This window comes from Ranitomeya imitator, chromosome 6 (assembly GCF_032444005.1).
Source record: "Ranitomeya imitator isolate aRanImi1 chromosome 6, aRanImi1.pri, whole genome shotgun sequence".
Lineage (NCBI taxonomy): Eukaryota > Metazoa > Chordata > Amphibia > Anura > Dendrobatidae > Ranitomeya > Ranitomeya imitator.
Genome location: NC_091287.1, coordinates 196308367 through 196333410, shown reverse-complemented (window position 1 = coordinate 196333410; position 25044 = coordinate 196308367). Strand labels below are relative to the sequence as shown.

The following is a 25044-nucleotide window of genomic DNA, read 5'->3' as shown; positions in this document are numbered from 1 at the left end:
TTGGCCCTAAGCTCTTCCTGTAGCCGGTCACGTGATCCCTCACGTGACTGTGACGTCACACTAGGTCCTGCTACTCAGTTGACCTAACGGCTTAGTCAAGCAGCGTGGACAAAGTCCAGTATATGCAGGCAGATTCTGCCACCGGCCGGGGCAGTGCCTGCAGTCCGGACTACTAGGATAACTCGTGGATTAGACCTCACTTCATCCTTTTTCCTGACGCCGCAAGTGGAAGGACTATATTGGAAGACGTCGCATGACTCTGGGAAGCAGTGTATGCGCAGCTATCATCGGACATCGGCTGTACCTTATTTCCTCTGGGTGACTGGAGCTCCATACACTGAAGATAGCTATATTCCCTTTGGACTGCCCTCTAAGGTAGTTATATCTCATCTTCCTACTCTCTTTACTTGTTTTTCGGTAGCAGGTAAATCGGTTTTTTGTACCGATAAGGTATAACTTGTTATCCTGTATTTATTTTAGTATTACTGTTAGTTTTTAATGGCTCTCTAAGTGGATTTTTCCAGCGCAAACAGTGCCTTTTTTACTAGATTATTTATTTAGTTTACGGAGGGGTGGTACCGTTTTTCTGTTTGCTGCAGGTGCATTTTAGTGGGAGCGCTACAGGTTTTTCCTTTGTGTATGTTAGGGAGAGGTTTACCAAAAATACCAGAATTTAAAATGCCACCACTATACTCCTACAAGAGAAGTAAGAATATCAAAGATATGATTATACAATCTGATATTGGTCCCAAAAGAAAAAACAGACAGATATCTTACAGGCAGTAAAAGAAATGGATGTTTTCCCTATTTGAACTGCGTTAATTGCACATATATGCTCAAGGGACCTACATTTGTACATCCGAAAACGGGAAAGGTATATAATATAAAACAATTCCTTACATGTAGCTCTGATTACGTTATATATGTGCTCATATGTCCATGTAACCTTTGGTACGTTGGAGAAACAACTTGCGAGTTCAAAACGAGAATGAACCAGCATAGATTCAGTATAAGAAAAAACAGATTGGACCTTCCTGTCCCAAAACATTTCGCTGACTGCAAACACACTGAAAAGGACCTTAAATGTAAAATCATAGATGCTGTTCCGATACAAAGAGGAGGTGATAGGGAGTTGATACTTAAGAAAAAGTAACTTATGTGGATTTACGAACTCAATACCCTGAGACCGGGAGGACTTAATGCTGATTTTAAAATGCATACAATCATCTAATAATGTTCATGAACTCTGTGTTATGACACTTTGGGTCCCAATGAGTCAGTAATGTGACTTCTTGTTTTTAAGTTTGGAAAATACTGTGAAATTCACGTAAATGTATTTCTCTAATTTTATCTAGATTTCGTCTGATGCCCTTATGGGAACAGAAGACTGCCGGAGCAGTGTTTGCGGACATGGAGGACATACAGATAAATATTTGAATTTGAAGAATGTTATATATAACTTTTTTTGTTCCATACGGTGTTGGACCGCGGATTAATAAAAGCAGTTAAAATATTATACAGCAGTGGTCTACTATCTTTAACTTTGATATAGTTTATATGCCGGGACGTAAACGCTATCGCTGTTACAGTCTAAGCCTGGGGCGAGCTGACCTGAGAGGGTTAACTCACTACTAGGCATTTGACTGTATGACCTATGAGCGTTGGCTATTATATGGTTGAGCCCGTAGTGCCAGGGCGATTATATGCGTTGAAATGTCCATAGGGCACGAACTAATAGAGGCAATGGTAAGCCTCGTGAAATGAAGATATATTGTGAGAACCAGAGCTCTAAGTTTATTATGGCCCAACAGAAGTAGGAATTAAGTGCTGGCAAGTGAAGGGTGGCGTTAAGTGCCGAGTAGCGCTGTATGCGCAGGCGCTGTCTCTTGAGTAGAGAATTGACCTCCTTGTACGAGATGCCACTACCAATATGGTGATATGTAGCGCTACTGCGCAGGCGCCGACGGTGCTGATTGGTCCGCGGTCTAGCACAGTGTTGTGACGTAGCGGACATGCGCAGTTGCGCTTAGAGAACGCCGAGGTGTATGAAGATGTCCTCCATTGCCTGTAAGCAGCTCCGTAAGTAAGAAATGTATATTAAGGATAACTATACACAATAGCACTAGCACAGAAGGTATGCACTGTAGCACTTTATGACACTAATTAGTATTTTTATAAGGAAACACATATACTGTTCATTAATGGCTAATTAGGGCCGGTTATGGCTTAGAATCTATAATATAACGCTGGGAGCTGTTGTGAATTCTGTGGCAGAGCTCCCTCCTGTGGTCACAAGTGGTACTTCGGCTGGTTCTCTCTGTGAGCTTCCGTTGGTGGAGGAAAGTGGTACTGCGGCTTCTGAGTTTCCTTCCTCAGGTGATGTGGTGAAGTCGTTAGGTGCTGCTCTATTTAACTCCACCTAGTGCTTTGATCCTGGCCTCCAGTCAATGTTCTAGTATTGGACCTGTTTCCTCCTGGATCGTTCCTGTGGCCTGCTGCTCTGCATAGCTAAGTTCCTTTTTGCTATTTGTTTGCTGTATTTTTTCTGTCCAGCTTGTCAATTTGTTTTTTTCTGCTTGCTGGTAGCTCTGGGATGCAGAGGGTGTACCTCCGTGCCGTTAGTTCGGTACGGAGGGTCTTTTTGCCCCCTTTGCGTGGTTTTTGTAGGGTTTTGTGTTGACCGCAAAGTTACCTTTCCTATCCTCGCTCTGTTCAGAAAGTTGGGCCTCACTTTGCTAAATCTATTTCATCTCTACGTTTGTCTTTTCATCTTAACTCACAGTCATTATATGTGGGGGCTGCCTTTTCCTTTGGGGAATTTCTCTGAGGCAAGGTAGGCTTATTTTCTATCTTCAGGCTAGCTAGTTTCTCAGGCCGTGCCGAGTTGCATAGGGAGCGTTAGGCGCAATCCACGGCTGCCTTTAGTGTGGTTGGAGAGGATTAGGGATTGCGGTCAACAGAGTTCCCACGTCTCAGAGCTCGTTCTTGTTTTTTGGGTTATTGTGCGCTGACCTCTAGGTCCATTGTGGTACTGAATTACCTTTCATAAAAGGGAGCGTCACTCTGTCCGAAGCCTCTATAGACTGCGCAGGCGCAGTCTGGGCCTCAGAGTGACGCTCCCGGGAGATCGCGGTGTGCGTTCACACTGAACGCACACCGCGATCTCCAAAAGAGAAGCAGGGACCGCCAGGAGGGTGAGTATCGCCTATATTCACCTGTCCTGCGTTCCATCGCTGAGCGCCGCCATCTTCCCGGTCTTCGGCCTGTAACCTTCAGTTCAGAGGGCGCGATGACGCGGAGGGTGAGTATCGCCTATATTCACCTGTCCTGCGTTCCATCGCTGAGCGCCGCCATCTTCCCGGTCTTCGGCCTGTAACCTTCAGTTCAGAGGGCGCGATGACGTGCTTAATGCCCGCCGGCGCCGCCCTCTGACTGAACAGTCACGGCAAGGAGACCGGGAAGATGGCGGCGCCCAGCGCTGGAACGCAGGACAGGTGAATATAGTAAGTGCTGGGGGGCCTGAGCTGGCGGCGATACCGGCACCTGACCCCCACAGCGTGTCGGTGTCCCCGCCTGCTCAAGCCCCCCAGCACTCAGCGCCGAGCGGGTCAGAGGCAGTATGGGGACGCAGGATGCAGCAGCACATAAGGATGGGGACGCAGGATGCAGCAGCACATAAGGATGGGGACGCAGGATGGAGCAGCACATAAGGATGGGGACGCAGGATGCAGCAGCACATAAGGATGGGGACGCAGGATGGAGCAGCACATAAGGATGGGGACGCAGGATGGAGCAGCACAAAAGGATGGGGACGCAGGATGGAGCAGCACATAAGGATGGGGACGCAGGATGCAGCAGCACATAAGGATGGGGACGCAGGATGGAGCAGCACATAAGGATGGGGACGCAGGATGGAGCAGCACATAAGGATGGGGACGCAGGATGGAGCAGCACATAAGGATGGGGACGCAGGATGGGAGCAGCACATAACAGGATGGGGACGCAGGATGGAGCAGCACATGACAGGATGGGGACGCAGGATGGAGCAGCACATGACAGGATGGGGACGCAGGATGGAGCAGCACATGACAGGATGGGGACGCAGGATGGAGCAGCACATGACAGGATGGGGACGCAGGATGGGAGCAGCGCATGACAGGATGGGGACGCAGGATGGGAGCAGCGCATGACAGGATGGGGACGCAGGATGGGAGCAGCGCATGACAGGATGGGGACGCAGGATGAGAGCAGCGCATGACAGGATGGGGACGCAGGATGGGAGCAGCGCATGACAGGATGGGGAAGCAGGATGGAGCAGCGCATGACAGGATGGGGACGCAGGATGGGAGCAGCACATGACAGGATGGGGACGCAGGATGGGTGCAGCGCATGACAGGATGGGGACGCAGGATGGGAGCAGCGCATGACAGGATGGGGACGCAGGATGGGAGCAGCGCATGACAGGATGGGGACGCAGGATGGGAGCAGCGCATGACAGGATGGGGACGCAGGATGGGAGCAGCGCATGACAGGATGGGGACGCAGGATGAGAGCAGCGCATGACAGGATGGGGACGCAGGATGGGAGCAGCGCATGACAGGATGGGGAAGCAGGATGGAGCAGCGCATGACAGGATGGGGACGCAGGATGGGAGCAGCACATGACAGGATTGGGACGCAGGATGGGAGCAGCGCATCACAGGATGGGAGCAGCGCATCAAAGGATGGGGACGCAGGATGGGAGCAGCGCATGACAGGATGGGGACGCAGGATGGAGCAGCACATGACAGGATGGGGACGCAGGATGGAGCAGCACATGACCGGATGGGGACGCAGGATGGAGCAGCGCATGACAGGATGGAGACCATATACCAATATAAATGCTCGCCACCCGGGCGTAGAACGGGTTCAATAGCTAGTGTATTTATATGCACACAAATGGTTCACTCACTGCTTGAGAAAGGCTCAGTTTGAGCCGAAACGTCGTGATTAAGACATGTGGGTCTGAATAAACTCTGCACAAGACATTCAAGATTATGGAGTGCTGCCTGTTTTTTGTTTGAATATATATATATATATATATTTTTTTTTTTTTATACACACACATATATTTATACATATATATATATACATACTAGCTGAAGAGCCCGGCGTTGCCTGGGCATAGTAAATATCTGTGGTTAGTTATAGCACCTCACGTCTCTTATTTTCCTATCATGCCTGTCATTTTCTCCCTTACACCTCTCATTTTCTCCGTTACATCTCTCATTTTCCCCCTCACTCCTCTCATTCCCCCTAACACTTGTCATTCCGACCTCACATCTGTCATTTTCCGATCACTCCACTATTTTCCCTCACTCCTCTCATTTTTCACTTTTCATTTTTACCTCACACCCCTCATTTTCACCTCAGTATATACATGTTTGTCATCTCCCTTATATATAGTATACACCAGTGTCTTCTCTTGTATATAGTATATACCTGTAGGTCATCTCCTCCTGTATATTGTATATACCAATGTGTCATCTCCTCCTGTATATATTATATACCTGTATGTCATCTCTTCTGTATATACTATATACCTGTATGTCATCTCCTCCTATATATAGTATATACCTGTATGTCATCTCCTGTATATAGTATATACCTGTATGTCATCTCCCTGTATATAGTATATATCTGCTGTATGTCATCTCCTCCTCTATATACCTATGTGTCATCTCTTTTATATAGTATATACCTGTATGTCATCTCCTCCTGTATATAGTACATAGGTGTGTCATCTCCTCCTGTATATAGTATGTACCTGTAAGTCATCTCCTCCAGTATATAGTATATAGTATATACCTGTATGTCATCTCCTCTTGTATATAGTATATACCTGTGTCATCTCCACTGTATATAGTATATACCTGTGTGTCATCGCACCTGTATATAGTATGTACCTGTATGTCATCTCCCCTGTATATAGTATATACCAGGTTGTCATCTCCTCCTGTGTATAGTATATACCTGTATGTCATCTCCTCCTGTATATAGTATATACCTGTGTGTCATGTCCTCCTGTATATAGTATATACCTGTATGTCATCTCCTCCTGTATAGTATATACCTGTGTGTCATCTCCCCTGTAAATAGTATATATGTGTGTGTCATCTCCTCCTGTATATAGTATATACCTGTATGTCATCTCTTCCTGTATATAGTATATACCTGTAAGTCATCTCCTCCTGTATACAGCATATACCTGTGTGTCATCTGCTCCTGTATATAGTATATACCTGTGTCATCTCCTCCTGTATATAGTATATACCTGTGTGTCATCTCCTCCTGTATATAATATATACCTGTGTGTCATCTCTCCTGTATATAGTATATACCTGTGTGTCATCTCCTCCTGTATTAGACCAAGTTTTGCATGTGGCGAGTTTTCCATGAGGTGAGTTATGCACGTGTGGCGAGTTTTGTGTGAGCCTAGTTTTGCATGTGGTGAGTTTTGCGCGTGGCAAGTTTTGTGCAGGGACTTGTGTGTTTCGACTTTTATGTGGCGAGGTTGGTGTATGTGTTGTGAAATGTGTGCTGAGGGTGGTATATGTGTTCAAGCACGTGGTAGTGTGTGGCGCCTTTTGTGTGTGTGTTCATATCCCCATGTGTGGTGAGTATCCCATGTCGGGGCCCCACCTTAGCAACTGTACGGTATATACTCTTTGGCGCCATCGCTCTCATTCTTTAAGTCCCCCTTGTTCACATCTGGCAGCTGTCAATTTGCCTCCAACACTTTTCCTTTCACTTTTTCCCCATTATGTAGATAGGGGCAAAATTGTTTACTGAATTGGAAAGCGCGGGGTTAAAATTTCACCTCACAACATAGCCTATGACGCTCATGGGGTCGAGACGTGTGACTGTGCAAAATTTTGTGGCTGTAGCTGCGACACCTCCAACACTTTTCCTTTCACTTTTTCCCCCATTATGTAGATAGGGGCAAAATTGTTTGGTGAATTGGAAAGTGCGGGGTTAAAATTTCACCTCACAACATAGCCTATGACGCTCTCGGGGTCGAGACGTGTGACTGTGCAAAGTTTTGTGGCTGTAGCTGCGACGGTGCAGATGCCAATCCCGGACATACATACATACATACATACACACACACACACATTCAGCTTTATATATTAGACTAGCTGAAGAGCCCGGCGTTGCCTGGGCATAGTAAATATCTGTGGTTAGTTATAGCACGTCACTTCTATTATTTTCCCATCACGCCTTTCATTTTCCCAATCACATCTCTCATTTTCTCCCTCACACCTCTCAATCCCCCTAACACTTGTCATTTCAACCTCACATCTGTCATTTTCCGATCACTCCACTATTTTCCCTCACTCCTCTCATTTTGCACTCACACCTTTTCATTTTCACCTCACACCTCATTTTCACCTCAGTATATACATGTTTGTCATCTCCCTTATATATAGTAAACACCTGTATGTCATCTCCTGTATATAGTATATACCTGTATGTCATCTCCTCCTATATATAGTATATACCTGTATGTCATCTCCTCCTATATATAGTATATACCTGTATGTCATTTCCTCCTGTATATAGTATATACTTGTGTCATCTCCCCTGTATATAGTATATATCTGTGTGTCATCTCCTCCTGTATATAGTATATACCTGTATGTCATCTCCTCCTCTATATAGTATGTACCTGTATGTCATCTCCTCCTCTATATAGTATATACCTGTGTCATCTCTCCTGTATATATTATATATCAGTGTGTCATCTCCCCTGTATATAGTATATACCTGTGTGATCTCCTGTATTAGACCTCGTTAACACGTTATTTGCTCAGTATTTTTACCTCAGTATTTGTAAGATAAATTGGCAGCCTGATAAATCCCCAGCCAACAGGAAGCCCTCCCCCTGGCAGTATATATTAGCTCACACATACACATAATAGACATAATAGACATAATAGATTTATATCTACTATATAAAGCTGAATGTGTGTGTGTTTGTGTGTGTGTGTGTGTGTGTATGTGTGTGTGTGTATGTCCGGGATTGGCATCTGCACCGTCGCAGCTACAGCCACAAAATTTGGCACAGTCACACGTCTGGACCCTGAGAGCATCATAGGCTATGTTGTGAGGTGAAATTTTAACCCCGCGCTTTCCAATTCACCAAACAATTTTGCCCCTATCTACATAATGGGGAAAAAGTGAAAGGAAAAGTGTTGGAGGCGTCGCAGCTACAGCCACAAAATTTTGCACAGTCACACGTCTGGACCCTGAGAGCGTCATAGGCTATGTTGTGAGGTGAAATTTTAACTCCACGCTTTCCAATTCACCAAACTATTTTTCCCCTATTTACATAATGGGGAAAAGTGAAAGGAAAAGTGTTGGAGGCAAATTGACAGCTGCCAGATGTGAACAAGGGGGACTTAAAGAATGAGAGCGATGGCGCCAAAGAGTATATACCGTACAGTTGCTAAGGTGGGACCCCGACATGGGATACTCACCACACACCGGGATATGAACACACACACAAAATGCGCCACACACTACCACGTGCTTGAACACATACCACCCTCAGCACACATTTCACCACACATACACCAACCTCGCCACATAAAAGTCGAAACACAAAAGTCGCCGCTCAAAACTCACCACGCGCAAAACTCGCCACATGCAAAAAATAGGCTCACGCAAAACTCGCCACAAGTGCAAAACTCACCTCATGGAAAACTCGCCACATGCAAAACTTGCACATGCGGAAAAATTGTCACATACACAAAATTTGCAACACATGCAAAAGTTCCCTCACACAAAACTTGCACATACTCAAAAGGCACCAGACATAAAACTCACCACGTGCAAAACTCGCCATGCGCAAAACTTGCTGCACACAACTTGCTACACTAACCTGTCACATGCAACTCGACACACAAAAAGTTGCTACACGCATGTTGCCACACAAAACTCATCTCATAAAAGTCGCTACATGCATGTCGCCACACACAACTCAACACACACAACTTGACAAACGAAACTCGCCCTAAAACACACACAAGTCTGGTATTAGCCTTCAAAAATAAAATTCTGATTAATAAGCAGACAAACTACAAGAGCAACAAATGTACCATATAGGAAATACGGCAGCTGTCAGTCACATGACCTGTCTATTATGTGTATGTGTGAGCCAATATATACTGCCAGGGGGAGGGCTTCCTGTTGGCTGGGGATTTATCAGGCTGCCAATTTATCTTACAAATACGGAGGTAAAAATACTGAGCAAATAACGTGTTAACGAGGTCTAATACAGGAGATCACACAGGTATATACTATATACAGGGGAGATGACACACAGATATATACTATATACAGGAGAGATGACACACAGGTATATACTATATAAAGGAGGAGATGACATACAGGTACATACTATATACAGGAGGAGATGACATACAGGTATATACTATATACAGGAGGAGATGACACAGGTATATACTATATACAGGAGGAGATGACATACAGGTATATGCTATATATAGAAAATGACATACAAGTATATACTATATACAGGGGAGATGACACAGGTATATACTATATACAGGAGGAGATGACATACAGGTATATACTATATATAGAAGGAGATGACATACAGGTATATACTATATATAGTAGGAGATGACATGTATATACTATGAATAGGAGGAGTTGACATACAGGTATATACTATATATAGGAGGAGATGACATACAGGTATATACTATATACAGGGGAGATGACAGCAGGTATATACTATATACAGGGGAGATGACATACAGGTATATACTATATACTGGAGATGACATACAGGTGTATACTATATATAAGGGAGATGACAAACATGTATATACTGAGGTGAAAATGAGAGGTGTGAGGTGAAAATGAAAAGGTGTGAGTGCAAAATGAGAGGAGTGAGGGAAAATAGTGCAGTGATCGGAAAATGACAGATGTGAGGTCGAAATGACAAGTGTTACGCGGGAATGAGAGGAGTGAGGGAGAAAATGCGAGGTGTGAGGGAGAAAATGAGAGATGTGAGGGGGGAAATTAAAGATGTGATTGGGAAAATGAGAGTCGCGATGGGAAAATAAGAGAAGTGACGTGCTATAACTAACCACAGATATTTACTATGCCCAGGCAACGCCGGGCTCTTCAGCTAGCATGTATATATATATATATATATATATATATATATATATATATATATATATATATATATATATATATATATATATATATGTATATATATGTATATATATATATATATATGTGTGTGTATGTGTATGTATGTGTGTATGTGTGTATGTGCGTATGTATGTGTGCGTATGTATGTGTGCGTATGTATGTGTGCGTATGTATGTGTAACATAGTAACATAGTAACATAGTAACATAGTTAGTAAGGCCGAAAAAAGACATTTGTCCATCCAGTTCAGCCTATATTCCATCATAATAAATACCCAGATCTACGTCCTTCTACAGAACCTAATAATTGTATGATACAATATTGTTCTGCTCCAGGAAGACATCCAGGCCTCTCTTGAACCCCTCGACTGAGTTCGCCATCACCACCTCCTCAGGCAAGCAATTCCAGATTCTCACTGCCCTAACAGTAAAGAATCCTCTTCTATGTTGGTGGAAAAACCTTCTCTCCTCCAGACGCAAAGAATGCCCCCTTGTGCCCGTCACCTTCCTTGGTATAAACAGATCCTCAGCGAGATATTTGTATTGTCCCCTTATATACTTATACATGGTTATTAGATCGCCCCTCAGTCGTCTTTTTTCTAGACTAAATAATCCTAATTTCGCTAATCTATCTGGGTATTGTAGTTCTCCCATCCCCTTTATTAATTTTGTTGCCCTCCTTTGTACTCTCTCTAGTTCCATTATATCCTTCCTGAGCACCGGTGCCCAAAACTGGACACAGTACTCCATGTGCGGTCTAACTAGGGATTTGTACAGAGGCAGTATAATGCTCTCATCATGTGTATCCAGACCTCTTTTAATGCACCCCATGATCCTGTTTGCCTTGGCAGCTGCTGCCTGGCACTGGCTGCTCCAGGTAAGTTTATCATTAACTAGGATCCCCAAGTCCTTCTCCCTGTCAGATTTACCCAGTGGTTTCCCGTTCAGTGTGTAATGGTGATATTGATTCCCTCTTCCCATGTGTATAACCTTACATTTATCATTGTTAAACCTCATCTGCCACCTTTCAGCCCAAGTTTCCAACTTATCCAGATCCATCTGTAGCAGAATACTATCTTCTCTTGTATTAACTGCTTTACATAGTTTTGTATCATCTGCAAATATCGATATTTTACTGTGTAAACCTTCTACCAGATCATTAATGAATATGTTGAAGAGAACAGGTCCCAATACTGACCCCTGCGGTACCCCACTGGTCACGGCGACCCAGTTAGAGACTATACCATTTATAACCACCCTCTGCTTTCTATCACTAAGCCAGTTACTAACCCATTTACACACATTTTCCCCCAGACCAAGCATTCTGGGCGTAAGTATGTGTGCGTATGTATGTGTGCGTGTGTATGTGTGCGTGTGTGCGTGTGTATGCGTGCGTGCGTGCGTGCGTGCGTATATATATATATATATATATATATATATATATATATATATATATATATATATATATATATATATATATATATATATATATATATATATATATATATATATATATATATATATATATATATATACACACATATATACACACACACATACATACCATGTATACTCGAGTATAAGCCGAGATTTTGGGGCTGAAAGTGCCCCTCTTAGCTTATACTCGAGTCACGGTAGGCGGCAGGGTCGGCAGGTGAGGGGGAGAGGGCGGTGAGGCATACTTACCTAGTCCTGGCGCTCCTGACGCTGCCCCTGCCTGTCACACTGTCTCCGGGTGCCGCAGCTCTTTTTGTCAGCGGTCACATGGGACCGCTCATTAGAGAAATGAATATGGACTCCACTCCCATAGAGGTGGAGCCACATATTCATTCCTCTGAGCGGTGCCAGTGACCGCTGACAGGAAGAGCTGCGGCACCCGGAGACAGTGTGACAGGCATGGGCAGCGTCAGGAGCGCCAGGACTAGGTGAGTATTTTATATTCACCCGTCCGCGTTCCACACGCATGGCGTCGCTCCATCTTCCCGGCGTCTCTGCGCTCTGACTGTGCAGGTCAGAGGGCGCGATGACGCATATAGTGTACGCGGCGCCCTCTGCCTGAACAGTCAGTGCAGAGAGACGCCGGGACGAGACGCCGGGAGCCGCAATCAAGAGGTATGGCTTTTTTTTATTATTATTATTGCAGCAGCAGCAATGGCAGAGCATTATAAGGAGCATATAAGGGGCAAGAATGAACGGTGCACAGCTTTATAAGGAGCATATATGGGGCAAGAATGAACGGTGCACAGCTTTATAAGGAGCATATATGGGGCAAGAATGAACGGTGCACAGCTTTATAAGGAGCATATATGGGGCAAGAATGAACGGTGCAGAGCACTATATGGCACAGATATGGGGCAATAATGAACGGTGCCGAGCACTATATGGCACAGCTATGGGGCAATAATGAACGGTGCCGAGCACTATATGGCACAGCTATAGGACAATAATGAACGGTGCCGAGCACTATATGGCACAGCTATGGGGCAATAATGAACAGTGCAGAGTACTATATGGCACACCTTTCTATAGTACATCTATGGGGCAACAATGAACGGTGCAGAGCACTATATGGCACAGCTATGGGGCCATAATGAACGGTATGGAGCATCTATTTTTATTTTTGAAATTCACCGGTAGCTGCTGCATTTTCCACCCTAGGCTTATACTCGAGTATATATATATATATATATATATATATATATATATATATGTATATATATATATATATATATATATATATATATATATATATATATATATATATATATATATATATATATATATATACCGTATATAATCGAGTATAAGCCAACCCGAGTATAAGCCGACCCCCCTAATTTTGCCACAAAAAACTGGGAAAACTTATTGACTCGAGTATAAGCCTAGGGTGGAAATGCAGCATTTACCGGTGAATTTCAAAAATAAAAATAGATCATTATTTCCCCATAGCTGTGCCATATAGTGCTCTGCACCGTTCATTATTTCCCCATAGCTGTGCCCCATATAGTGCTCTGCACCGTTCATTGTGCCCCATAGCTGTGCCATATACGGTGCTCTGCACCGTTCATTGTGCCCCATTGCTGTGCCATATACAGTGCTCTGCACCGTTCATTGTGCCCCATTGCTGTGCCATATACGGTGCTCTGCACCGTTCATTGTGCCCCATTGCTGTGCCATATACGGTGCTCTGCTCCGTTCATTGTGCCCCATTGCTGTGCCATATACGGTGCTCTGCACCGTTCATTGTGCCCCATATCTGTGCCCATATACGGTGCTCTGCACCGTTCATTGTGCCCCATTGCTGTGCCATATACGGTGCTCTGCACCGTTCATTGTGCCCCATATCTGTGCCCATATACGGTGCTCTGCACCGTTCATTGTGCCCCATTGCTGTGCCATATACGGTGCTCTGCACCGTTCATTGTGCCCCATTGCTGTGCCATATACGGTGCTCTGCACCGTTCATTGTGCCCCATTGCTGTGCCATATACGGTGCTCTGCACCGTTCATTGTGCCCCATTGCTGTGCCATATACGGTGCTCTGCACCGTTCATTGTGCCCCATATCTGTGCCCATATACGGTGCTCTGCACCGTTCATTGTGCCCCATTGCTGTGCCATATACGGTGCTCTGCACCGTTCATTGTGCCCCATTGCTGTGCCATATACGGTGCTCTGCACCGTTCATTGTGCCCCATTGCTGTGCCATATACGGTGCTCTGCACCGTTCATTGTGCCCCATATCTGTGCCCATATACGGTGCTCTGCACCGTTCATTGTGCCCCATTGCTGTGCCAAATACGGTGCTCTGCACCGTTCATTGTGCCCCATATCTGTGCCCATATACAGTGCTCTGCTCCGTTCATTGTGCCCCATTGCTGTGCCATATACGGTGCTCTGCACCGTTCATTGTGCCCCATATCTGTGCCCATATACGGTGCTCTGCACCGTTCATTGTGCCCCATTGCTGTGCCATATACGGTGCTCTGCACCGTTCATTGTGCCCCATATCTGTGCCCATATACGGTGCTCTGCACCGTTCATTGTGCCCCATTGCTGTGCCATATACGGTGCTCTGCACCGTTCATTGTGCCCCATTGCTGTGCCATATACGGTGCTCTGCACCGTTCATTGTGCCCCATAGAAATCTCTGCCGCCGCTGCTGCAATAAAAAAAAAAAAACCACATACTCACCTCCCTTGATTGCAGCTCCCGGCGTCTCGTTCCGGCGCCTCCATCTTCCCGGCGTCTCTGCTCTGACTGATCAGGCAGAGGGCGCCGCGCACACTGTATGCGTCATCGCGCCCTCTGCCTGAACAGTCAGAGCGCAGACGCCGGGAAGATGGAGCGGCGCCCGGCGGCTGGAACGAGGACAGGTGAATATGCTATACTTACCTAGTCCTGGCGATCCTCGCGCTGTCCCTCTGCCTGGTCTTCGGTGCCGCAGCTCTTCCTGTCAGCGGTCACCGGCACCGCTGATTAGAGGAATGAATAGGCGGCTCCACCCCTATGGGAGGTGGAGCCGCTTATTCATATCTCTAATGAGCGGTCCCACGTGACCGCTGAAGAGGGGAAGAAGCTGCAGCACAGAAGCCCGTGGGACGGCAGGGACAGCGCGAGGATCGCTGGGACTAGGTAAGTATACCTCAGCGCCCTCACCCGCCGACCCTGCCACCCACATTGACTCGAGTATAAGCCGAGAGGGGCACTTTCAGCCCAAAAATTTGGGCTGAAAATCTCGGCTTATACTCGAGTATATACGGTATAGATATATATATATATATATATATACACATACATACATACACACACATACACCGTATATACTCAAGATTTTCAGCCCATTTTTTTGGACTGAAAGTCCCCCTCTCTGCTTATAGTCGAGTCATACCCGGGGGTTGGCAGGAAGGGGGAGCGGGGGCGGTGTAATTATATTTACCTGCTCCCGGCGCGGTTCCAGGACGTCCCTGCTTCTTCCAGCGCTGCAGCTTCTTCCTGTACTGAGCGGTCACATGGTACCGCTCATTACAGAATTTAATATGCGGCTCCACCTCCCATAGGGGTGGAGCCGCATATTCATTATTGTATGAGCGGCAACGCTGACCGCTTAATAAAGGAAGAAGATGCAGCGCAGGGGAAGAAGCAGGGAAACAGCGCCAGGAGCAGGTAAGTATACGGGGAGGGGGAGCGCAGCGCTGCGCGATATTTACCTTTCCTCGTTCCAGTGCGGCTCAGTCTTCAGTGTCCTCGGGCAGTGACGCTCAGGTCAGAGGATGCGGTGACGTAGTCAGTGCGCGCCCTCTGCTGAACGTCAGTGCCGAAGACGGAGCCGCACGAGGAGCAGGTAAAAGTGCCGGGGTCCTGAGCGACGGAGAGGGGAGTATGTGATTTTTTTTTTATGGCAGCAAAAGCAAATCTAGTTACATATAGTTATTAAGGTTGAAGGAAGACTATAAGTCCATCTAGTTCAACCCATAGCCTAACCTAACATGCGCTAACATGTTGATCCAGAGGAAGGCAAAAAAAACCATGTGACAAAGAGTAAGCTCTACATTGGGGAAAAAAATTCCTTCCCGACTCCACATACGGCAATCAGACTAGTTCCCTGGATCAACTCCCTATCAAGGAATCTAGTATATATACCCTGCAACATTATACTTTTCCAGAAATGTATCCAGCCCCCTCTTAAATTTAAGTAATGAATCACTCATTACAACATCATACGGCAGAGAGTTCCATAGTCTCACTGCTCTTACAGTAAAGAATTTGCGTCTGTTATTATGCTTAAACCTTTTTTCCTCCAAACGTAGAGGATGCCCCCTTGTCCCTGTTTCAGGTCTATGATTAAAAAGATCATCAGAAAGGTCTTTGTACTGTCCCCTCATATATTTATACATTAAAATAAGATCACCCCTTAGTCTTCATTTTTCCAAACTAAATAGCCCCAAGTGTAATAACCTATCTTGGTGTTGCAGACCCCCCCAGTCCTCTAATAACCTTGGTCGCTCTTCTCTGCATCCGCTCCAGTTCCGCTATGTCTTTCTTATACACCGGAGACCAGAACTGTGCACAGTATTCTAAGTGTGGTCAAACAAGTGACTTGTACAGAGGTAAAATTATGTTCTCCTCATGAGCATCTATGCCTCTTTTAATGCATCCCATTATTTTACTTGCCTTTGTAGCAGCTGCCTGACACTGGCCACTGAATATAAGTTTGTCATCCACCCATACACCGAGGTCTTTTTCATTGACTGTTTTGCCCAGAGTTTTAGAATTAAGCACATAATTATACATCTTATTACTTCTCCCCAAGTGCATGACCTTACATTTATCCCTATTAAAGCTCATTTGCCATTTAAAAGCCCAAGCTTCTAGTTTACATAAATCATCCTGTAATATAAAATTGTCCTCCTCTGTATTGATTACACTGCAGAGTTTAGTGTCATCTGCAAATATTGAAATTCTACTCTGAATGCCCCCTACAAGGTCATTAATATGTTAAAAAGAAGAGGGCCCAATACTGGCCCCTGTGGTAACCCACTGCTAACCGCTACCCTGTCCGAGTGTGCTCCATTAATATCCACCTTTTGTTTCCTATCCCTGAACCAGCTCTCAACCCACTTACACATATTTTCCCCTATCCCCATTATTCTCATTTTATGTATCAACCTTTTGTGTGGCACCATATCAAAAGCTTTTGAAAAGTCCATATACACTACATCCACTGGGTTCCCTTGGCCCAGTCCGGAACTTACCTCTTCATAGAAACTGATCAAATTAGTCTGACATGAACAGTCCCTAGTAAACCCGTGCTGATATTGGGTCATGAGGTTATTCCTCTTCAGATACTCCAGTATAGCATCCCTTAGAATGCCCTCCAAGATTTTACCCACAGTAGGTTAAGCTTACTGGCCTATAATTTCCGATTTCAGTTTTTGTCCCCTTTTTGAATATTGGCACCACAATTGCTATACGCCAGTCCTGTGGTACAGACCCTGTTATTATGGAGTCTTTAAAGATTAAAAATAATGGTCTATCAATGACTGTACTTAATTCCTGCAGTACTCGAGGGTGTATCCCATCCGGGCCCGGAGATTTGTCAATTTTAGTGATTTTTAGACGCCGCCGCACTTCCTGCTGGGTTAAGCAGGTGATATTTAATTTGGAATTTTTATTACTAGTCATTTTGTCCGCCATGGGATTTTCTTGTGTAAATACTGATGAAAAAAAGTCATTTAGCATATTGGCCTTTTCCTGATCCTCATCCACCATTTCACCCAGACTATTTTTTAAGGTGGCCAACACAATCATTTTTTAGTTTCTTACTATTTATGTAGTTAAAGAATATTTTGGGATTATGTTTACTCTCTCTGGCAATGAGTCTCTCTGTCTCAATCTTTGCTGCCTTGATTTGCTTTTTACAGAATTTAAATTTTTTGTATTTGTTTAATGCGTCCTCACTACCTACTTCCTTTAATTCTCTAAATGCTTTCTTTTTGTCACTTATTGCGCCCCTTACAGCTCTATTTAGCCATATTGGTTAACTCCTATTTCTAGTATGTTTATTCCCATACGGTATATACTGTGCACAGGTCCTATCCAGGATGCTAATAAATGTCTCCCATTTTCTTTGTGTATTTTTGGGTCTCAGGATATCGTCCCAGTTAATTGCATTAAGATCCTCTCTCATCCGTTGGAAATTTCCCCTCCTGAAGTTTAGTGTCCTTGTAACCCCTCTATTACACATCTTTTTAAAGGATACATGAAAACTTAATTTTGTGATCGCCATTTCCAAAGTGACCCCCAACCCTTATATTTGCTATGCGGTCTGGCCTGTTGGTTAATATTAGGTCTAGCAGTGCCCCCCTTCTTGTTGGGTCCTGAACCAGTTGTGAAAGGTAATTGTCTCTCATAGTTGTCAAAAACCGATTACCGTATATACTCGAGTATAAGCCGACCCCCCTAATTTTGCCACAAAAAAACTGGGAAAACTACCTAGGGTGGAAAATGCAGCAGCTACCAGTGAATTTCAAAAATAAAAATAGATGCTCCATACTGTTCATTATGACCCCATAGCTGTGCCATATAGTGCTCTGCACCATTCATTATTGCCCCATAGCTGTGCCATATAGTGCTCTGCATCGTTCATTATTGCCCGATAGCTGTGCCATATAGTGCTCTGCGCCGTTCATTATTGCCCCATAGCTGTGCCATATAGTGCTCTGCACCGTTCATTATTGCCCCATAGCTGTGCTATATAGTGCTCTGCGCCGTTCATTATTGCCTCATAGTTGCCATATAGTGCTCTGCACCGTTCATTGTTGCCCTATAGCTGTGCCATATAGTGCTCTGCGCCGTTCATTATTGCCCCATAGCTGCCATATAGTGCCCTGCACCGTTCATTATTACCCCATAGCTGTGCCATATAAAGCTGTGCCATTGCTGCTGCAATTAAATAAAAAAAAAAAGCCATACTCACCTCGCTGCTTGCAGCTCCGGGTGTCTCGTCCCGGCGTCTCTCTGCACTGACTGATCAGGTAGAGGGCGGCGCGCACACTATATGCGTCATCACGCCCTCTGACCAGAACAGTCAGAGCGGAGAGACGCCGGGAAGATGGAGCGGCGCCCGGCGGGTGAATATTACATACTTACCTGCTCCCGGCGTCCCGCTCCCTCTGCCTGTCACACGGTCTTCGGTGCCGCAGCCTCTTCCTCTAACAACGGTCACCGGCACCGCTGATTAGAGAAATGAATATGCGGCTCCACCCCTATGGGAGGTGGAGCCGCATATTCATTTCTCTAATCAGCGGTCCCACGTGACCGCTGAACAGGGGAAGAGCTGCAGCACCGAAGACCGTGTGACAGGCAGAGGGAGCGTCACGACCGCCGGGACTAGGTGAGTATGCCTCAGCGCCCTCTCTACCTCACCCGCCGACCCTGCTGCCCACCGTGACTCGAGTATAAGCAGAGAGGCGCACTTTCAGCCCAAAATTTTGGGCTGAAAATCTCGGCTTATACTCGAGTATATACGGTACCTTTGCTGGAACTGCAGGTTTCTGTTCCCCAATCTATTTCAGTGTAGTACTGACATCTCCTTGAGTCGCAGCTTCATCTATTGGGCAATGGGGCAAGTGGCTGTGCGGAGCATCTGTATGGGGCCATAACACTTGTGCAGCACTATATGGGTAAAGTGGCTGTGCGGAGCATCTTATGGGGCCATAACACTTGTGCAGCACTATATGGAGCAAGTGGCTGTGCGGAGCACCTGTATGAGGCCATAACACTTGTGCAGCACTATAAGGGGCAAGTGGCTGTGTGGAGCATCTTATGGGGCCATAATGCTTGTGCAGCACAATATAGGGCAAATACCTCTATGGAGCATCTTATGGGGCCCTTATTACCCTTTATTAAGTGACATGACCAATGTCCAAAAAACGCAGCAAAGCAGAAAATACTGATCAAACAAAAACCCAATGTGTGTGCATGAGAGTTCTGAAATCTCATAGGCTTTGCTGGTACTGTAAAAAGCAGCTGAAAATTAGCATAAAAAAACGCAGCGAAAAAGCTGTGTGTGAATGCACCCTTAGGGTTAAGATTAGGGTTAGAGGTGTGTTGGGGTTAGGGTTGTGATTAGGGTTATAGTTACAGTTGGGATTAGGGGTGTGTTGGGGTTAGAACTGGGGGTTTCCACTGTTTAGGCACATCAGGGGGTCTCTAAACGCCACATGGTGCGCAACCATTGATTCCAGCCAATCTTGCGTTCAAAAAGTCAAATGGTGCTCCCTCCCTTCCGAGCCCCAACGCGCGCCCAAACAGTGGTTTACTCCCACATACGGGGCATAAGCGTACCCGGGAAAAATTGCACAACATCTTTGGGGGCCTAATTTCTCCTGTTACCCTTGGTAAAATAACAAAATGGGGGCTAAAAAATTATTTTGTGGGAAAAAAAAATATTTTTTATTTACACGGCTCTGCGTTATAAACTTCTGTGAAGCACTTTGGGGTTCAAAGTGCTCAACACACATCTAGATAAGTTCCTTAAGGGGTCTAGTTTAAAACAAAAATGGGGTAATTTGTGGGGGGTTTCTAATATTTAGGCACATCAGGGGATCTTCAAACGTAATATAATGCCCGCCGACCATTCCAACAAAGTCTGCATTTCAAAACGTAACTACTTCCCTTCCAAGCTCTGCCATGCGCCCAAACAGTGGTTCCCCCCCCACATATGGGGATCAGCGTACTCAGGACAAACTGGACAACAACTTTTGGGGTCCAATTTTTCCTGTTACCCTTGTGAAAATAAAAAATTGTGGGCTAAAAAAAATTTTGAGGAAAGAAAAATGATTTTTTATTTTCACGGCTCTGCGCAATAAATTTCTGTAAAGCACTTGGGCGTTCAAAGTGCTCACCGCACATCTAGATTAGTTCCTTGGGAGGTCTAGTTTCCAAAATGGGGTCACTTGTGGGGAGAGCTCCAATGTTTAGGCACACAGGGGCTCTCCAAAAGTGTCATGGTGTCCGCTAACGATTGGAGCTAATTTTTCATTCAAGAAGTCAAATGGCGCCCCTTCCCTTCTGAGCCTTGCCGTGTGCCTAAACAGTGGTTTACCCCCACATGTGACGTATCGGCGTACTCAGGACAAATTGTACAACCACTTTCAGGGTCCAGTTTCTCCTTTTACCCTTATAAAAATAAAATAAAAAAAAAAAAATGTTGCTAAAAGAAAAAGTTAAATGTTCATTTTTTCCTTCCATGTTGCTTCTGATGCTGTGAAACACCTGAAGGGTTAATAAACTTCTTGAATGTGGTTTTGAGCACCTTGAGGGGTGCAGTTTTTAGAATGGTGTCACTTCTGGATATTTTGAGCCATATAGACCCCTCAAACTGACTCCAAATGTGAGGTGGTCCCTAAAAAAAGGTTTTGTAAATTTTGTTGTAAAAATGAGAAATCGCTGGTCAAATTTTAACACTTCCCAGCAAAAAAAAAAAAATTGTTTTTTAAAATTGTGCTGATGTAAAGTAGACATGTGGGAAATGCTATTTATTAACTATTTTGTGTCACATAACTCTGGTTTAACAGAATAAAAATTAAAAATTTGCCAATAACCTGAAGCCCAATATGTCACGAAAAAACAATCTCAGAACCGCTAGGATCCGTTGACGTGTTCCTGAGTTATTCCCTCATAAAGGGACACTGGTCAGAATTGCAAACAATGGCCAGATCATTAAAGGGAACCTGTCACCTCAAATTGGCGGGAAATGTAAATGCCTTTTTTCCAGTCCGATGGGCAGCATTTCGTCTTCATTTCTCCACCCTATCCGTCCCGGTTTACCGCAATATGTTCGAGAATTAGAGTACTTGTCTTCCATAGTTCACACGTGCGCAATGCAATCTTTGCTCATGCACGCGCAGTATGCTTTGCCCAACTGCGGGCAAAGCCGAAAAGCATTACTGCGCATGTGCCCGCGCACTATGTCCCGGAAGTATTTCGCAGTAATGCTTTACGGCTTTGCCCGCAGTTGGGCAAAGCATACTGCGCGTGCACGAGCAAAGATTGCATTGCGCACGGGCAAACTATGGAGGATAAGTACTCTAATTCTCGAACATATTGCGGACAACAGGGACAGATGGGGTGGAGAAATGAAGACAAAACGCCGCCCATCGGACCAGGAAAAAGGCATTTACATAGCCCAACAATTTGAGGTGACAGGTTCCCTTTAAGGTCAAAATAGGCTGGGTCATGAAGGGGTTAAAGGGGTTAAATAAAATGTTTCTGTAATTAATCTTATGTGCCCCTGCTGTGTACTGTGTAATGGCTGTGTCTGACTGTACAGGAACGTTTAATTTCAACACCACATTCTGTGTATCACAACACATACATAACTGTAGCAATAGGACATCTGTCAACTGACAGACGTGGTTTGGTCGGGCTTCGCTATGTAGTGGCATATGCTGAGTAATACTCAGCCTGTAAACAGAGTTTTATAAACGTACAGCAGGAGTAGCGAATAATCACAAGTGCGTTACTCACGGACGATTGAATGGGGCCTCAACCAGGAGAGGTGATCCAGTCTGACTTGTGTAAAGACCAAAGATATTCAATGATATTCAATACAAAGAAAAATTTAAAATAAGGTAAAAAAAAAAGTTACCATTTTTTGTGGTTCATCCTGGTGTTCACCAAGCTTCCAGAGAAGAGAAATTATGCTCAGCACCTGTTGTAGAAGATGGTGTGCTATGGGCTCCAGAGATATTTCGCAAACATTCCCCATAATCTTTTCAGGGGCCTCCTCAACCCAACATTCAATCAATATTGGAACAACAGCTTGAATAAACTCTTTCAAGTTGTATGAAGAGGAGAAACAGTCATCTTTCCTGGTAGCTACGCCTGCCATCATCCTTAATAATAGAAGGAGAGAATTTAACACAACTGAAAACAAATGTAAAATTATCGGCATTGCCTCAGTGTTACTGCACAAGAACAAAACAAAGCACAATAAAATGCACAGATACACTGTAAGAGCCCATGTGGGTAGCAAGCCAACATTCCCATCATGCATTGACGGCATCCACCCCGCAAAGACTTTCTTACATTTTTCAGCATAACTATGATTTTTAATGACCCAAGATAATTTATTAATATCAGGGAAATAACACCCAGTAGCACAATCGATCAGTTGGTAGCACGTTTCACATCTGCTGAAAGCACAATGTTTGGAGCCTGAATACCAGAGTTAGTAAGCTGAGTAATTGCTGGTCGTGAGTAATGCACCACTGCTCCCGTTTACTACTATAAAAGCCGAGTGGTTTTACAAGACAATGGTTGGTACATAGTTGACAGAGCTTTGGTGTTCAGGCTTCATGCACTGAACTTCCAGAGATTTTGAGACCAGCTAACAGTTGATCAATGGGTTGTGACGGATCGGATATAACATACACGTAGTATATAACACAGCCCACGTAGTATATAACACAGCCTACGTAGTATATAACACAGCCCACGTAGTATATAACACAGCTCACGTAGTATATAACACAGCACAGTATATAGAAATGTGGGCACCATATCCCTGTTAAAAAAAGAATTTAAATAAAAAGTTATATACTCACCTTCTGGCTGCCCCCAGATCCAGCCCAGGCCTTTAGCGATGCTCCTCGCGACGCTCCGCTCCCAGTAATGCCTTGCGGCAATAACCCGTGATGATGTAGCGGTCTCGCAAGACTGCTACGTCACCTGGGGTCATTGCCGCAATGCATTCTTGGGACCGGAGCGTCGCGAGGAGCGTAAAAGGCTGTGGCGTCCGCCGGAAGGTGAGAATATAATGATTTTTTTTTATTACTACTTTTAACATCATATGTTATTACTATTGATGCTGCCTAAGCAATAGTAAAAAGTTGGTCACACTTATAGGGTTAATGGCAGCGTTAACGAACTGCGTTACACCGCGGTATAACAGTCCGTTTAACGGACTGCTAAAACGCTATGTGAGCGCTGACTGGAGGGGAGTATGGAGGGGGCACTGACTGGAGGGGAGTAGGGAGGGGTCAATTAACGGCCCGACTGTGCGTGTCGCTGATGGGTCACGCCCAGCCGACCGCAACCAATCAGCGACGCGGGATTTCCGTTAGACAAACAGACGGAAGTGGACCTTATACAATAATATATATATATATATTTTTTTTTTTTTTATTGCAGCATTACATGTGGCGCCGCTATATATGAATCATCTTATGGGGCAATAATTAAATGTATGGAGCATTCTATATGGCACAGCTATATATGGATCATCTTATGGGGCAATAATGAAATGTATGGAGCATTCTATATGGCACAGCTTTATATGGAGCATCTATGGGGCAATAATGAAAAGTATGGAGCATTCTATATGGCACAGCGCACGGTGGCGCAGTGGATAGCACTGCAGCCTTGCAGCGCTGGAGTCCTGGGTTCAAACCCCACCAAGGACAACATCTGCATAGAGTTTGTATGTTCTCTCCGTGTTTGCGTGGGTTTCCTCCGGGCACTCCGGTTTCCTCCCACATTCCAAAGACATACTGATAAGGAATTTAGATTGTGAGCACCATCGGGGACAGTGATGATAATGTGTGTGACAGTAAAGCGCTGCGGAATATGTTAGGCTATATAAAAATAAAGACTATTATATGGAGCATCTATGGGGCAATAATGAATTGTATGGAGCATTCAGTCAGTCAGTTTATACATTCGCACAGAAATTGTTCTAGGGTACAAGATTTTAATAAAGAAGTGGATATCTTGACAAAAATTTGTGCAGAAGGGATACAGCCAAAATTCTCTGTCCAATACTAAGGACGTAATTGGTGGGATTCCTAGAACTCAATTTTTGAACAATAAAAAAGAAAAAGAAAAGCAATTCCCACTTGAAATTATTCCCATTATCACGCAGTTTAATGCTAACACCTATCTTCTGAGACGCATAGTAAATAGACACTGGGACATATTAAAAGAAGATAAAATAATTGGGGAGAAGATTCCGGATCGTCCAAAATTTATTTATAGAAGGGCAAACAACCTGGGTAATAAAATATCCCCTACAGTACCACACTCTTATGCTACTAAGTCATTCCCATTTTTCTGCAAACAACCAGGTTTTTATCCTTGCTCAAGATGTAAACCATGTAAATTACTAAACACCAAAAAACAATTTCTGTTGTCAAATGTTACTACTAATTGGCGCATCAAGGATTACATCTCCTGCAAGACTGAAGGGGTGATTTATGCAATCAGGTGCCCCTGCGATAAGATATACGTCGGGAGGACGAAGCGCCCCCTGTAT

General features: G+C 44.7%; 1 protein-coding gene across 1 annotated transcript in view; it reads right to left on the bottom strand.

Annotated features, from left to right (window-relative positions):
- The window catches only part of TEX10 (testis expressed 10), a 633649-nt gene that overhangs the window by 514716 nt on the left and 93889 nt on the right, over nucleotides 1-25044 (bottom strand). The window contains exon 3 of the mRNA XM_069730421.1: nucleotides 22381-22627. Coding sequence (XP_069586522.1) covers nucleotides 22381-22627 — 247 coding nt within the window. The remainder of the gene's footprint in view (nucleotides 1-22380; nucleotides 22628-25044) is intronic.